The sequence below is a fragment of the Prunus persica genome, chromosome G1, assembly GCF_000346465.2.
Source record: "Prunus persica cultivar Lovell chromosome G1, Prunus_persica_NCBIv2, whole genome shotgun sequence".
Lineage (NCBI taxonomy): Eukaryota > Viridiplantae > Streptophyta > Magnoliopsida > Rosales > Rosaceae > Prunus > Prunus persica.
In genome coordinates this window covers 26,764,695-26,780,287 of record NC_034009.1, presented here as the reverse complement: position 1 = coordinate 26,780,287, position 15,593 = coordinate 26,764,695, and the positions used below count along the sequence as shown (strand labels likewise).

General features: G+C 38.8%; 2 protein-coding genes and 1 pseudogene across 5 annotated transcripts; all 3 read right to left on the bottom strand.

Annotated features, from left to right (window-relative positions):
• On the bottom strand, positions 1,575–4,831 carry LOC18788744 (WAT1-related protein At1g70260). The gene is made up of 8 exons (XM_020555036.1): positions 4,575–4,831; positions 4,392–4,466; positions 3,388–3,504; positions 2,979–3,246; positions 2,664–2,828; positions 2,417–2,568; positions 2,064–2,289; positions 1,575–1,969 (listed from the first exon to the last, which is right to left on the bottom strand). Exons 1-7 carry the CDS (start codon positions 4,769–4,771, stop codon positions 2,130–2,132), a joined length of 1,134 nt encoding a protein of 377 aa, XP_020410625.1. The 5' UTR covers positions 4,772–4,831; the 3' UTR covers positions 1,575–1,969; positions 2,064–2,129.
• Positions 5,472–9,158, bottom strand: LOC18791505 (WAT1-related protein At5g40240). Of its 4 annotated transcripts, none has more exons than XM_020570551.1 (9): positions 8,521–9,158; positions 8,343–8,405; positions 8,073–8,186; positions 7,424–7,658; positions 7,172–7,330; positions 6,917–7,068; positions 6,571–6,777; positions 6,256–6,472; positions 5,472–5,790 (listed from the first exon to the last, which is right to left on the bottom strand). In XM_020570551.1, exons 1-7 carry the CDS (start codon positions 8,697–8,699, stop codon positions 6,624–6,626), a joined length of 1,056 nt encoding a protein of 351 aa, XP_020426140.1. In that variant the 5' UTR covers positions 8,700–9,158; the 3' UTR covers positions 5,472–5,790; positions 6,256–6,472; positions 6,571–6,623. The 4 variants fall into 4 exon arrangements, with proteins under 4 accessions (XP_020426140.1, XP_020426148.1, XP_007222235.1 ...); XM_020570559.1 differs by having other exon boundaries at positions 6,274–6,472; XM_007222173.2 differs by having other exon boundaries at positions 5,472–6,472.
• Positions 9,203–15,593, bottom strand: LOC18793099 (annotated as a pseudogene).

Genomic DNA, 15,593 nt, shown 5'->3' with positions numbered 1-15,593 from the left:
GAGATTCAATCTAACAAAGTTTATTAGCTTTTTTTTGGTGGGAGGGAGTACAATGGCAGGTTGAGAAGAAAATTCTACCAAGGAAGTGTTTTGTACAAAAGAAAAGCAAGCAAGGGATGTTACTGTCAGAGAGCCGGTGCAACAGAATGAAGCTACGGGTTCGTTTAAGACTAGTTGAGTAAGGAAGGTTAATTAAGGTTGTATGATTAAAAGTTTATACTCAAATGTGCTTGATTTCAAAGGAGTAAAGGTGGCGGTGGCAGAGTCGGAGGACAAGGTCCATAAAGGTGAAGTCAGGACAAGGAATGATGGGAAGAATGTTGTTGGGCCGGTAGCAACTGAAAAGCTACTTCTTACCTAGGTGGTGATGGAAGGGACTCCAAAGGGGGTGGAGTTTGACATAGTACTCTTCTTTCTTTTCTTGCTGGTCGAACCTATTTCAATTCCTCTTCTTTCATTCAATCGGTCAATAAGGTCTTCACCCTCCACCGAAAAACAATTGTGTGAAAAATTTGGGCCACCCAGACCTCTTGTGTAGAAGAGAGATCCCCCAGGCCGAACTCCTTACGCCTCACCTTCTTGGAACCTTGAATTCTTGACATGCCTTGATATGCAAACCGCGTACCAACCCTTGTTTTATAAATCCCCACGAAGCCACCAACTTTACTCTTGTTTCATGAAAGCACCTTCTCATCTAAGGTGCGTTGAGACAAGAGGTTTCTTGTCATGGTGGAGCTCCTGAAAATTACTAGAACGGTTTCCAAGAGGTTGAAGAGGTTCTAGGGTTTTCATGGGTGATTAATGGTTCTCCAAGGTGGAGATTATTGTATTTTGGCTCACCATAGATGCGAGATGAGGATGAGGAAACAAAGGGATGCAAGGATGGAGCAGCAAGGAAGGAGAAGAAGTCGCAATAAGGCAACAGCACAGCAAGCAACCAGTCGCTTTGGCCATGTGATCGGTTGGTTTTGGCCAATGCTGGAGTTGGCATCTCTGTCTCCAATGACGGGTCGCTCATTCTTGGAGACCAGTCGCCTCGTGAATAGTGTCGAGCGTATGTTTGATGTTTTGGCTTGTTTTGACAGGGTTCTCCTATGATTTTGGGGTTTTCTAGCCTAATTTAATAGGGTTTTAGTTTCCTACTCCTAGTTAACTTGTAGCAAAAGTCCTATGCATTATAAATATGACTTTTAGGGCTAGGTTAATTTATAAGAGAGAGAGACACAAGAGAATTCAAGAGGGAATTCTAGGGTGTTTTCAAGGGCATCAAGAATTTGACGAAGGGTGAGAGAAAAAAGAGCTAGGGTTCTTGTGAGAGCTAAGAAGGTTTAAGTTGTAGCCAAAGTTGTTCTTACATACTAGTGAATTTCTCAGGTGGATCACTAAGAGAACATAGGCACGAGGCTGAATCTCTATAAATCTTTGTGTTATTGTGTGTTTGTTTTTTCTCTTCGTTGTGCGTGTGTTTTATTCTCAAAAGGGGTTTATGTGTGTGTTGTCACATAATCTATCAATGACAATGTCTTAGAGTGTTTCCGCACAACAGAACCCTGGGTCTGATATGATATGATATGATATTTATGATGCTCAAGATTCATGACATCCAATGTGGATCAAATGTTGAACCTGAAAATCACTCATAAGAAACCCATCATCGTACAAATCATTTTTGTCAAGACAATCATCACTTTCTGTAAAACGGTTTTTGTCGAAACTCTAACATCAGTTAATTACGTTCAAACAAATCATAACACTAAGAAGACAGAAAAAGGATGAATTTAAGACACCCTTTGCAATAATTTCATTGCTTTTGTTTCCATACACTCACATTATCTAACAACATTCAGGTACAAAATATAGACCATACCACCATCATCACCATATTCACAAAAAAAGAAAAAGAAAAAAGAATGATGCATGTTCCCTTGTAATTATCAGATATAAAGCTTGATGAAATGATCTCGAAACCCTGCACATATATATGCTACAATGTATCAGACGAAAGGTAAAGGCAATGAATATGTACAAAATGATCTGATATGCAATTTGAGTTTGAGACTTACAAGTGAGAATGCTAGGAGCCTTCTTTCTTCTCAAGGCTCAAGCTTTCCCTTCTGTTTGAGATTAATCTATCCATTATTTTCTTCTTGCAAGAGAGGGACTTTCCTCTCAGAATTAGATTCCAGCCTCTCATCAACACATTGTTGGTCTTGCTGCCCTTCATCTTCTCTGATTTGTCCACATGATATTACAAAATACCCCATTCCAATTACTACTGATCCTATCACACTGCAAAAACAAAAATAAAAAGGAAACCAATGTGTTTAATTTGGTCAGCTTTTAGCCCTTGAGCTCTGCCTTAAGTTCTTATATGTCTAGAATAAATAGATTGGAAGACAAATTTCTAATAAATTACCTTCCATAATGCAGACTATTTGCAGATAAGCTGACACCAAAAATTGTAGCAAAAACAATCCCAAATGGCTTGAACAGCGGTACATAGTATGGACCCTTTATGCTCATGCACCAATTGTGAACCCGGCTTCGAACTAGACCCCCAAAAATTGCCTACAACACAGCATATATGCAAAGTCTTGTGATGACATACAGCGAAGTTGATCAACTTAATTAATAGCTATGTTATGTGCTAATTAATTACTTACTGTTAAAATAATGAGAAGGGGCTCCATGTTGAGTTTTAATCTCCAAGCACTTGGGTTTCTCTCTAAGAACAAGGATAATATTGCGCTCTGTATTGTCCCAAGCAAGCTATAAAAAGTTACCACTTCCATTGCTTCCACTTCTGGATATAGTTTCATGGTTCCCAGCTAAGTAACCAGTTAGAGATTGAACAAGTAAAACAAGAGGCAAAAAACCAAGTATGGGAGATTAAAGTGATTATATGGAGAAGTGATTCTCTATAAAAGTGATTATTTGTCTATCCATAATCACTCCCATATGAGCCCTTAATTAATTACCTGAATGATGTTCCATACTGAGACAGATAAAGAAGCAGATGCCAGCAAAATGCCACCCACAACCCAATGTTCTGTTGGTTCTGAGGAGAAGACCAAAAGTGCTTTCTGTGCTAAGACTTGAAGTTGCTTCCCAGGTGAAGAAGAAACTGAAGATGTTCTTATATATGCACCCTTGTAGAGTTCAACCGCTACTGCCCCAATGATTGATATTATTGTCCCACTTACTTTGGCCTGGAAGCTTGAGCTTCTCCAATCTAGCCTTGTCCTTCTGTAGAGATAATTTGGGTTAATTTAAAGCAGCACATTTCTCTCTTTTTAATGATATCAGTTGAACTTTATTTTAATGGTAAAAAAAGTTAAAACATTACATGAAATGAAAGGAACAAGTTGAGTTGAGGGAAGAATTAACCTGAGAATGACGGAGAGCAGGAAGGAAAAAGTTGGGATCATCAGGCCCATGGCACACACAAGAATTGGAGAACTGTAACTTAGGCCTAGGAATCCAAGGTTCTGAGATATTGTTATCCTACAAAGAGAGAATTAAAGTAAGTATTGCTACAAGAACATTTTTTTAATATTTTAATATTTATATTTTTATTGCAACATTACTTGAAGAGGTTGAGAATATGGATGAACATCTTTGCATTAGGACTATTTTCCTAAATTAGAAGGAGCATCCAAAAAGCTTAATGCCTGGGACTAATCAAAGAAGAAGCCCAACAAAGACTTGGTACTTTGGGCTTGGATAGAGTTAGAGAAACAAAATGATGGGTATGATAGGCAATTTACTGTGGGTTTGAAACTTCGAATTTAATTGACCTCTTTGTTTTCTAGGCCAGGAGATTCAGGGGAGGAAATTTATTTTTATTTAAAAAAATGAGTAAATGGGGATTGAGTAAAAAAAAAAAAAAAAAAAAAAGAAGAAGAAGAAGAACAAAAGAAGAGTAGACAAAAATTTGAGAATTTATTTATTTATTTTGAAACTAGGCTAAAATTGGTATTAATGATGATATTGGGGTGTTTAGGCCACTTAGTTAAGGCGTGTGTATTTCATTTTATACCAAAACTTGATTCCCCTCTTATTATATTAGAGTAGTTTAGAATATCAATTTATAAAAAAATAAAATACTTAAAATGAAATATTTGTTTAATATTATATAACCCAAAAATTAATGAATGTATTGACAATTTACAATGTTGCCCTTCAACTAACAGAAAAACTAGGCCCACCACCATACTGTAGCAGAATATTCTGAGGCTTGTTGTTGGGGTCAACTCGAGAATCCATGGATGGATTCAGGGTGAATGGTATCCTTTTCCATTGGGAAAGGGAGAGGGAGGAGACATAGGTGTTTAAAGTTTATGTAACGTAAAAGCCTATGAGATGAGATGAAATGAGAAGTACAAACCGACCCTGTTAAACCCAAGAAGAAGCATCGCACGAACAGATTCAAGCTGAAGAGTGACTGTTCTCTTCCGCCTCTGTTTCTGCAGTAAATTCATGAGAAAAAGAAGAACAAGTTACAAACCAAGTATGTGTTTGTGTGTGTTTGTGAGAGAGAGGGAGAAAGAGAGAGAGGTAGAAAGAAAGAGAACCTGGGGCAGTGAAAGATGAAAGAATAGAGGAGGAGGATGAGAGAGGAAAGGGCGTGGGTGTAGACGACAAATACAAAAGGGCTCATGCCATCAACTGTCATGACAGTTTTTGCCCAAATGGTTAATATTATGGTACAACCTTCCATTGTCACCATAACTGAAAACGGCACCGCTTCCCATAGCTGAACACTTCTCATCCACCTCACTTGTGATCGCTTCTCTTAATTTGCATGTATGTACATAATATGTAAGAAGAAATGAAGAACAAGAACAAGCAGCAGCAGCAGCAGAAGCAGACTCTGTCTATGTTTTGATTCTCTTTCTCTATATATTTATGGAGCAACAATAAAAAAGGGAGAGGGAGGGCAACCCTTGGGGAAATGAAGCAGCTACTTGAAAAGGAGAAGTAGCTACTCGGATATATTATACATTTCATAATGGCAGCTAAGGAGGCTGACCTTTGTGGGGCAAAGGTTTCTCGGACATACTGCTTTCGTTTTTGGCCTAACCTTGGCTACATGTTTGCCATTCGTTCGTCCCTCACTCTAATATTTGTTTTTAGTGCTCCCCAACTGAGCAACTCTATTACTAATATGTTGTTTGTGGGCTTATGACTTTTTTTCAAAGCTCTAAATTATGTTTGCAGTTAAATAATTTAGAACCACAGGCTGAAAATGAAAGCTGTGTCTTACTTGGGATTTTCCAGTAACATCTTCAACTACCTTACCAGTTTATATTATTACTTCATAGCTACAAGTATTTGTGCCGCTTTGGATGGAATTTCATGCCAGCTTTTGTTACTATTAGCATATTTCCAGGATGAAATTCCTGTTTCAGTGAATATGTTCATCTGGCCAAATGACCCTTCATTTCAATTTTAACTCACCCAGTATTGGATGTATGAAAAGCTCTAGATATATGATTATAAGATTCTTATATTGTATTTGATTACACAGTTGAAAATATGTTCTTCAAGAACTTTGGCCTTTGCCATCATTTTCTCCCCCCAATGCCTAATTCCAACATTATTACCTTATTTACCACGAGTAATGAAGGATATCATACATCTAAAAACCAAAGAGAGAGTAGATTTCACTTCCAAGCAAAGGAGCTGCTCCTCACTGACATGTTGCTCTTGAGGCAGCTTTGACCCTGCAAACTCAATATTCAACTCATGCTGCTGATATCTTTGATCATGCTCCACATGTTCATGACCCTACATTACATGGAAAATAAACTGTTATTTTCTATTTAATACTTTTCAGAAAATTCTTCCCTCAGGTCTGGGGGCATATTATGAAAACTACCAAAACTAACAAACAAAGTTTCTTAAAAAGAATATATATGTGCAGGAAAACATCAAACATAAGTCTCCATATACTCATCGGAAAGTAGACAAGATAATCATCAATTAAGAGTATAACTACAAGTGCATTGACAATATAAAATACAGAGAAACTCTACAAATGAATTACAAACGCTTTAGTAGTTCGAAAGGTTCATTAATGGCAAGCCAATAAAACTGCCTCCTCATAACATGTAGTAACAATGAGCAATGAGGAGCCAGATAGTGCCAGCCAATCCAACTTGAATCGTCTTTTGAAATTTCTACTCTCTCTTGGACATTATTTAAGATGAAACAGATGCATCATAACATGTAGTAACAATGAGCACAACATACTTCTCATGGTATTTGCACCTTTACAGCAAACTTGCAACTATGCTCAGTTTGCACCAACAAACTGCCTTTGGATGTATGCAGGATTACCATCTCCCCGGAAAAAGAAAAAAGAGTAGAAGAAATCTTTGTGCCAAATGATTGCCTTGACTTGGACAATATCAAATGGTTGTTCCTTGTCCTGCATTACTTAGGGTGACTAATTCCCAACAAGCATGGCCTGAGCAAAACAACTCCCACAATAACCAATCCCAGTTTTCAAAAATGATGGAAAGTGTAGCATTTTAAAAGAACTAAGACAAAAGCAACAGAGAGTACCTATGTTTTTTGGCAAGAGAGACCTCACAGGGCGATGTACTGCAAAGAAACTTCTATATTTCTTCAATATGGCTCTGCAATAGAGGGACCCGTTGTCTACTTGATGCCACACTCCTTGCCCCTGCATCATCATCCATCTTCTCTTCTTTTGCTTTTCCCCACATCACAGAATAAAATCCCATGACAATAACAATTGCTCCTATCAAACTGCACCATTCAGAAAATGTAAACTAAGATGTTGAATTAATGCCCTTTAGGATTTTTCAACAGGAACAAAACTGGTGCTGCTCCAAAGTCGGCATTTTGATATAGTATTTATGGGGAAAAAAAATGATAGAAACCGTACCTTCCAAGGTAGAAAGTATCTCCTAAGAAGGTGGCACCAACGAAAACTGTAATGACAATCCCCAAAGGCTTGAAAATAGCTACAAAAACAGGCCCCGTCCTGTGAAGGCACCAAGTAGATACACCAACCTGGAATGCTGAGCCAAAGACTCCCTGCAAGAGTAGAATTTAAAGTTTGAGTATCGTAGGTTGATGTTTGAGAAAATATTTCAATGCAATAGGTATAGACATGGTTTGGATTTGGTTATCTAATTACCGAGTATAGAACAGCGATCAACCGGATTTTAGGCTTCAATTCCCACGCACTTAGGTCTCTTTCTACAGTCAAAGAGACTACTACAGATTGAATAGCCACAAAGAAGCAATAATAAAATACCATAATCAGCTCTGCGGGATATTTCTTTAGAACTGATGCCTGAAACATAGACAAGGAATAGTAACTAGTCTTAATTTTCTAACCAAACTCCACACTTTCACGACAGTTTTAATTAAATTTTACAGATTTCACCTGTACTATAAGCCAAGATGAGGCCAACACACAATTAAGAGCAATGCACATTCCTCCAAGGACCCAGTTTGACTGTTCCAAGAAAAGTTGGTTATGAGACAATATATCAGTTGAGGATGTCATCAGAAGTGGGGGACCCTTGTAAAGAGTAACAATGAAAGCCCCTGAAATTGAAACTATTGTTCCCAAAGTTTTAGCAAGGCTACTGGAGCTTCTCCCATCAATTCTTTCCATTCTGAAATCACCCAGTTGAATGAATTTAGAAACAGGTGACAGTCAAAGATTACCATTCTACCAGTGTCTCAAAATTGCACTGTACAACTCTTATCTGGAATGAGAGAAAAGCTCATCAGCTGAAATTCTCATTGGAAACAAGAAAGCAAGATAATTGAACTATTTACATGGTTCTTCTACAGAGACCTCTAGAAACAGAACAGGTAAAGCAATGTCATGGTCCTCATGGATACATCACAAGAAAAAAAAACCTAGGGTTCAGGATTCATTAACAAAATAAGACAATTATGATAGATCATAGTTCAGAATAAAGGAAAAACAAGGATTCTTAAGCCCATTGAAGGCAAAAGTGAAATAGGTAATCATAGAGGGTGGTCACAATTTGCAGTGTGAGTAAATAAGAGGAGGGCATGACCTAAAGATGACTGCCAGTATAAAGGTAAAAGCTGGAATGAGGTTGAGCATAGCCGTGCTCAGAGTAGGAGAGCTCAAATTAATCCCAGCATACCCAAAAAACTGCGCCATGAATCTGCAAAACGCGAATATCAATCAAACCCACTAAACAGAATCCGCTAACAACACTCCAACGAATTAAAAGCGTCAAATGTGCACACAATACCACCCCCAAAATGCAACCTTTAATTTCCCATGTGGGATTTTATTATAGATGAAAATCGTAACTTACCCAATTAGACCAAGCAAGAAGAACCAACAGAGGGTAGAGAAAGTGAGAGGAGGACGCTCGGATCTACCAAGAACATAAGGGCAAAGATAGGAATTACTTTTGTGATCAAAGTAGGAAATTATAGTAAAAACAAAATCTTTGGTTTCTGGGTAGTTCACAAAGAGTAAGATTCAATCACCTGTGGAAGGCTAAGGAAATTGGGAGGAGGATAAGGGCTGCAAGAGCGTTTGAGTAGCAGAGAAAGATGAGGTTGCTCATGCCATTAGACATTGCTAATTTGCTCACTATAATTAGCCCAGCTTGTGCACTCTCAGCCAACACCATCCCAACTATTGGTAGTGCTGCAACCTTCCCCATGACTCTGTTTTTCTTCTTCTTCTTTTTCTTGTTTTTGGTTCTTCAATCTCAGAGCCAGAATTCAGAGACTCAAACTCGTCTCTTGGAAAGTGTTAAATCGTGAAGTTAAAACTTCGATGCCCCACCATATGCAGACATGTAGTTGGTAGAAGCCTAGAGCCTCGAGGGAGTCAAATAATGTGAAGAAGAGTGAAGACAAACGAAGATGAATATTCCAAGTGACTAAATTTGATTTGAATGGCACCACTTGGGTAGCCCAATTGCTGTTATCTTCAAGCCGGTAGGCTAAAAACTATTGTTTTATATACACGGTTCGTTTGTATTGCATCATTTTATGTCTGCCGTGAGTCACAGCCGCCACTATAGGCTGGAAGGAAACACGTGCAAGAATTCTTTGATGCATAATGTTGGCTAGGTTCATAAGAGCCCAACAATATACAACCATTTACAATCTTCCGTTGTTTTTTTTTTTTTTTTTTTTTTTGGTCTAAGGAAAGAAAAACTTGAAGGAAGGGACAAGAGCCCAAGTTGTGAGATTCAGTAGCTTTCTATAATTTGAAATGTTCCACTAGAATTTCACACTTCTTTCCTTCATGTTTACATTTTGATATGCATTGAGAAAACTCTATAATACAACCATGTATACTATCAGCACCTCCTTTAACCATTAGAGGTGACGGGTTCGCTTAGGATATAAAGTGACAACCACCGTTGAGGATCTTTTTCCCTGAGAATATAAAGCAATAATCACCGTTGGATTTGCAATGTATCCCCTACATCGTCGTTGTACGGTGTACGTTTGATGTGATATCTACAAAGAAGACTTCTGCACTACTGCTCTTGTATATTGTTTGGTAGCAGAGGGACCTTATTTTGGCCTAATGATTCGACCAGCTTCTCCTGTGGCCTTCCCCCACATCATCGCATAAAATCCAATAACAAATATGAGCGCACCAATCAAACTGCAAAATTGTTCCAAAATTTTCAACAATTTGCTAATAAGAATTCTGTCTTAATCATGAACCAGACCTCTTAACAGGCCAAAGACTTTGTCAACCAGCTGTAGCCTTCACTAACTTCAATCAATTATTCAATCAAACAAAAATGAGAATTCACTTCAGCCTGAAGTTTACTATTCTTTTGCCCCTCCACAACCTGCAACTTGATTAATAAAGACTAAAGATGACAGCAACAAGTTACAACAAACACTTGAATAGCACAAGTGACAAGGTTGAAACAAATGAGATGAACAATATTTATACCTTCCAAGATAGACTGAATCTCCCAAAAAGATGACACCCATGATCACGCTAAACATTATTCCAAGAGGCTTGAACACAGAACAGAAAAGAGCTCCAGCCTTCCACACGCACCAAGTGATCAAACTGTAGCGAAGAACGCTCGAAACATTACATTATATATGGTGATCTTGCAAAAAGAATTTAATTGCATCCACCAGTATACTTGATGAATTATGAAAAATCTTTCAAATTCAAAACATGATAGGGTAGCTATTCTCTTACAGCGTATAAAATAGCAATCAGCCCCATATCCAGCCTTGGCTCCCAGGCACTTGCATCTCTAACTGCAACTAAAGTAACTGCTGCAGACTGAATGGTTGCTGTTTGAACCAATAATGGAAAAAACCCAAAATTGGTCCTCATTCAATATTTCAGAAATCCAGGCCCAACTCACTGAGCAGAATTTCTTTTGAGGGTTTAAATGGACCAAGAATTTGATTTGGTTAACAAGGCCATGGTCCATTATTGAAGTCAGACTGTGACCCAGCAAAAGAGTAAAAGGAGAACAACCTTTCTTGCAGAGGATGCACGCGATATGAGTGAAGAAATTATGATAAAATATTTTATCTTTCACTCAGAGAACAAAAACAGGACAACCACAAGGCTAACTTGGAGACTTTCGATATAGGCAATTTAATTCGCAAGAAGATAAAAACTTGTAATGATGTTGTGGGATCCCAACATTCCTTTTGTCTACTCATCACTAGCGCATTCAAGCCATCAGTATATAAATAGAGAGCCTCACGGCAGGCATCGAGGACTCTCTCTCCAAACAAGACTCAACGTCTATAAACAAAAAACAACCCTCAAAGCTTTTCAAAACAGCCAACTCACTACTTAAATTATCCAGTCAACAACTCCTGCGATCATCTTCTTTATTGCTATGCCAAACACTTGGTATGATTTATTAGCATCACATTGCTAATCCTTTCTAGATACTGTACTAAAAGTGTTCATTTATTATATGAACGTCTGCAGTGTTCAGCGTTAGGAAGTTTGTATTATGTTCAAAGCTTGTAGCATTTCGTATCTCTGTTCACCTGCCATCATTATAAAGATCGGACAAAAACGTTTTTCATTTCCAACTTCCAAGTACCTATTCACTTTCAGTTCGTAGAGTAATTTATTTCAGTATTTATCTTAACTTTATTAAGGGCATACATAGCTTATCTCGTAGAGAAAGCCCGTTTAAGGGCCTTCGCTAAGCCCGATCAACAGCATCTGGCTTGTCCAGGGCTTTGCATTTGCTCGGGTTTGTTCTTACCCGATAAATAGTACCTATCCCCTACAGGGCCTCGTCCTGCCTGATAATGATAAATACACCTCAAAATCATCAAGGGGTGATGTGACCAAGGAAAAACAGTTTGTTCTTACCAGCAGTAGGTTCAAGATCAGGCAGACCTGACCCCATTCCCTGATCCGCCTCATCCTGGTTCATCACGGTCGAGTCTGGGGCTGAATGGCTTGCGCCAAGAGAAATCCTGTCCCTTTGCCCTCTGACCTCTTAATCCCCAAGAGCATCCGCGATTACTTCATGAGGACGAAACCCGAACAGTGACGCCTTGTCCAGAATTGTAGGAGTTACTGGCCCCAGCCCGAAATCGAAGGTATTGGAAGTACTGTTCAAATAACACACGGTGGCGCTCAGCATAAGCAGATTCAGGGCTATTTTTTTCTTCGAAAGCATAATGGCATCATATATGCCATTATTTTTCCACTTTGCCCCGAACTTAGAGCATAAGTCTTCAACCCATTCGCTCAAGGTTTTGAATTTGCCAGAAGGAACCACTTCAGGATTCGAACCAAGAACACTTGAATTTTTTCCCCACGAACTCCATTCTATATCCGAAAGACTATAGGGGTGAAAGGCTCTAACCATACTGGTATCCAAAGCCCTCAGGCTTGCTGGTTTAACACCAAAATATCTCGGACCTAACATGGGCATCCCCGACTCTTCAGTGATCGAGAGAGGAAATGGAGTGAAGAAACAGTCACCACCCTTCTCTTTCTTTTGCCCAAAGAACAAATTGAAATTTCGCAACTTGTCCTTCAACTCCTTCGGCCTAACATGGGAGCTACTTGTTTCTTCGACTTCTGTTTTCTTGGAGCCATTGCTGAAATTTTGCTGCCGCATACCGAAAATCAAAGAAGGGTTTTTGTTTTAGGGAATTTTACTGGTCTCACAAGTTCACTGAAAAATCGGTGATGATGAAGGGAAAGGGTGCGAAGCGTTTAAATCATTTTCCAACAAGTGTATTTTGGTATTTCATATGCTTCGAGGCTCAACTTTTCTTTCGAAAGGGCTTTTTCATTCAAAAGGGGGCAAATCTAATAAACTTTGTCTAAAGTTCATCAGATTTAGGGGGCAATATTTGAATCAATAGTGGAAAAAGCCCAAAAGTGGTCCTCATTCACTATTTCAGAAATTCACGCCTTTAAATGGACCAAGAAATTGATTTGGTTAACAAGGCCCATGGTCCATTATTGAAGTCAGACTGTGACCCAGCAAAAGAGTCAAAAGGAAACAACCTTTCTTGCAGAGGCTGCACGCGATATGGGAGAAGAAATTAAGATAAAATATTTTATCTTTCACTCAGGGAGCAAAAACAGGACAACCACAAGGCCAAATTGGAGACTTTCGATATGTGCTCACCCAACTATCTTCCATTTTTCTCTATACTAAGGTTTAATTCGCAAGAAGATAAAAACTGTAATGATGTTGTGGGATCTCAACGTTCCTTTTGTCTACTCAACACCAAAGCATTCAAGCCATCAGTTTATAAATAGAGAGCATCACGGCAGGCATCGGGGATTCTCTCTCCAAACAAGACTCAATGTCTATAAAAAAACAACAACCCTCAAAGCTTTCAAAACAACCAACTCACTACTCAGATTATCCAGTCAACAACTTCTGCGATCATCTTTATTATTGCTCTGCTAAACACTTAGTATGATTTATTAGCATCACTGCTAATCCTTTCCAAATACTATACTAAAAGTGTTCATTTCAGATATGAACGTCTGCAGTGTTCAGCGTTAGGAAGTTTGTATTACGTTCAAAGCCTGTAGCATTTCATATCTCTGTTCACTTGCCATCATAATAAAGATCGGACAAAAAAGTTTTTCATTTCCAGTACCTATTCACTTTCAGTTGGTAGAGTAATTTATTTCAGTATTTATCTTAACTTATACTAGGGACATACAAGCTTATTTCGTAGAGAAAGCCCGTTTAAGGGCCTTCGCTAAGCCCGATCAACAACACCTGGCCTGTACAAGGATTTGCATTTGCCCAATCAAGGGTTTGTTCTTACCCGATAAATAGTACCTATCCCCTACAAGGCCTCGTCCTGCCCGATAATGATAAATACTGCCCAATAAAGGGTGATTAAGGCTTTTTCAATATTGATAAGCCCATTTTAAAATAAGTTTGTTCTAAAGTTTTCCTTTGTGTGTTTAAATTAAGGTTGATAAGCCCGTCCAAGGGATTTTCTAACCAGAATAATATGATCTTTATGTTTCTCTGATCAGGTGTACCGTATATCTATCATACCATCCATATGCAAATGAAAGAATGTTGAAGTCCTCTTAATCGAGGCATAGAAAAGAACTAATTTGAGCTAGTACCCCCCTTGGAGCACAATGGCTTGATTAGATGTCAAGATCAGCGCAAAATCCTGTATACGATCAAACAAGCATACAATCATTACAATTCTATTGGGTCACCCTCGATTTCAATAGTGGCACGCCTATGCAATCCAAAGAATTCAGAAGACCAGCCCGATTTCCAGCCCCCAAGCGAGGACCGGGCTGGTCTCTCTCATTCAAGCCTGATCCAACTTTCAATTGGGTCTAGTTGGAAGCTCACTCACCGCCAAGAACCATCAGTGCTGATTCATGAGAGCACTCGGGGCATCGGTGTTGGACCGGTCTCCTCCCTCGGGCGGAAAAAGACACCAACAGTTGCAATTAAGCATTGGTAAAAGACTATGAACACCACTGCTGGGTACTTCTTAACGACAAATCCCTGCAAACATTTGCTTGTTCTTTACTTTCGGCTCTAGAAAGAGTAATGGAATTGGTAATAGGCCTAGTTACCTGCATAGTGTACCATAAAGAAGTTGAGAAGGCTTCAGCTGCAAGAAAAAGCCCTCCCAGAATCCAGTTTGATTGTGATGAGAAAAGGAGTTGATTGGGTGAATTGGAAAGTGATATTGATTGCTGTATGATTGGCAGGCCTTTGTAGAGTGTTACAACAAATGCTCCTGTGATTGATACTATGGTTCCACAAACTTTTGCTTGGCTGCTTGAGCTTCTCCAGTTCACCTTTTCCATCCTAAAACCACCCATTTCAAACAATTGAAGCATATTTCTTTTTACATAACAACAAAGATGACCTAATTGCAGCAGTTTCACCCTTAATTTCACTGGCATCCTCTGTTCCAATTAGTGGAAACCAGAGGACAGAAAACTAGAGGACAGCTGACCCTTTGAAGGTTATAAAAGCTGCAGCGCCATAACTCATTTTCCAAAACTTGTCTTTGAATATGAAAGTCCTTGTCACTTCTTCAAATGTAGCCACTCAAGCTGTAGAATTGATTATCCTATTTCTCACCAACTCTTGTGATTAGATTATCCCATTCTACTTGGTTTCATACGAAATCAACTATAAACAGAAAGTTTAATATCTTTAGTCATAGTCATGCACATATTCGCAGAGTAGTGGTCCCCAAGTTCAAACCATTCTTACTATCAGAAAAATGCAGAACCTGAAAATGATGGCAAGTATGAAAGTGAATGCTGGGATGAGGTTAAGCATGGCCGTGGCAAGCGTGGGAGAGCTGTATGCTATGCCGATATTTCCAAATATCTGAGATGAACATCTGCATGGAGTAAGTAAAACAAATTCAAATGACCTCTATATTTCTCCAGAATATGTGCATCAATAAGAACAAAAGAACAAAAAAAAAAAAAAAAGGTCTCTAAAAGAGTGGAGTTGCTTGTTACCAACCCAAACAGGGCAAGCATGAAGATTCTGCAAAGTATGGAGAGGGTAAGGGGAGGACGCTCTGATCTGCATATAGACCAGAAATTCAAAGTAACAAGAAAAGAAAAGACAATAATGTCACACTTTATTCACCATACTGTAAAATAAATATATAAATGAAAGAAAGAGAGGAATTATATGTAACCTGTGGAAGATGAGGATGTAAGGGAGAAGAATGAGGGCGGAGAGGGCATTGGTGTAGACGACGAAGATGTATTTGTTGGTCCCTTTGGACATGGCTGCTTTGTTCAGCATCATACTCCCAGTCTGAGCCATAATCGCCACCACCATTCCAATAAATGGCAGAAATTTATCCATGCAAATACTCCGGTCATCTCTTCTGGTGCGACGCCTGACTGATAGAAAGAAGTAGGAACTACAAATTGAGAAATTAGAAACCTGAATAGTAAGGCAAGTATGAATGTAAAGGCTGGAATGAGATTGAGAATGGCTGTGTTAAGCGGAGCAGAGGCGTAATTTAAACCAACAAGTCCCATTACCTGTGCAGAAGTTCTATACATAATGAGGATTAAATTAGCTTAGTATCAT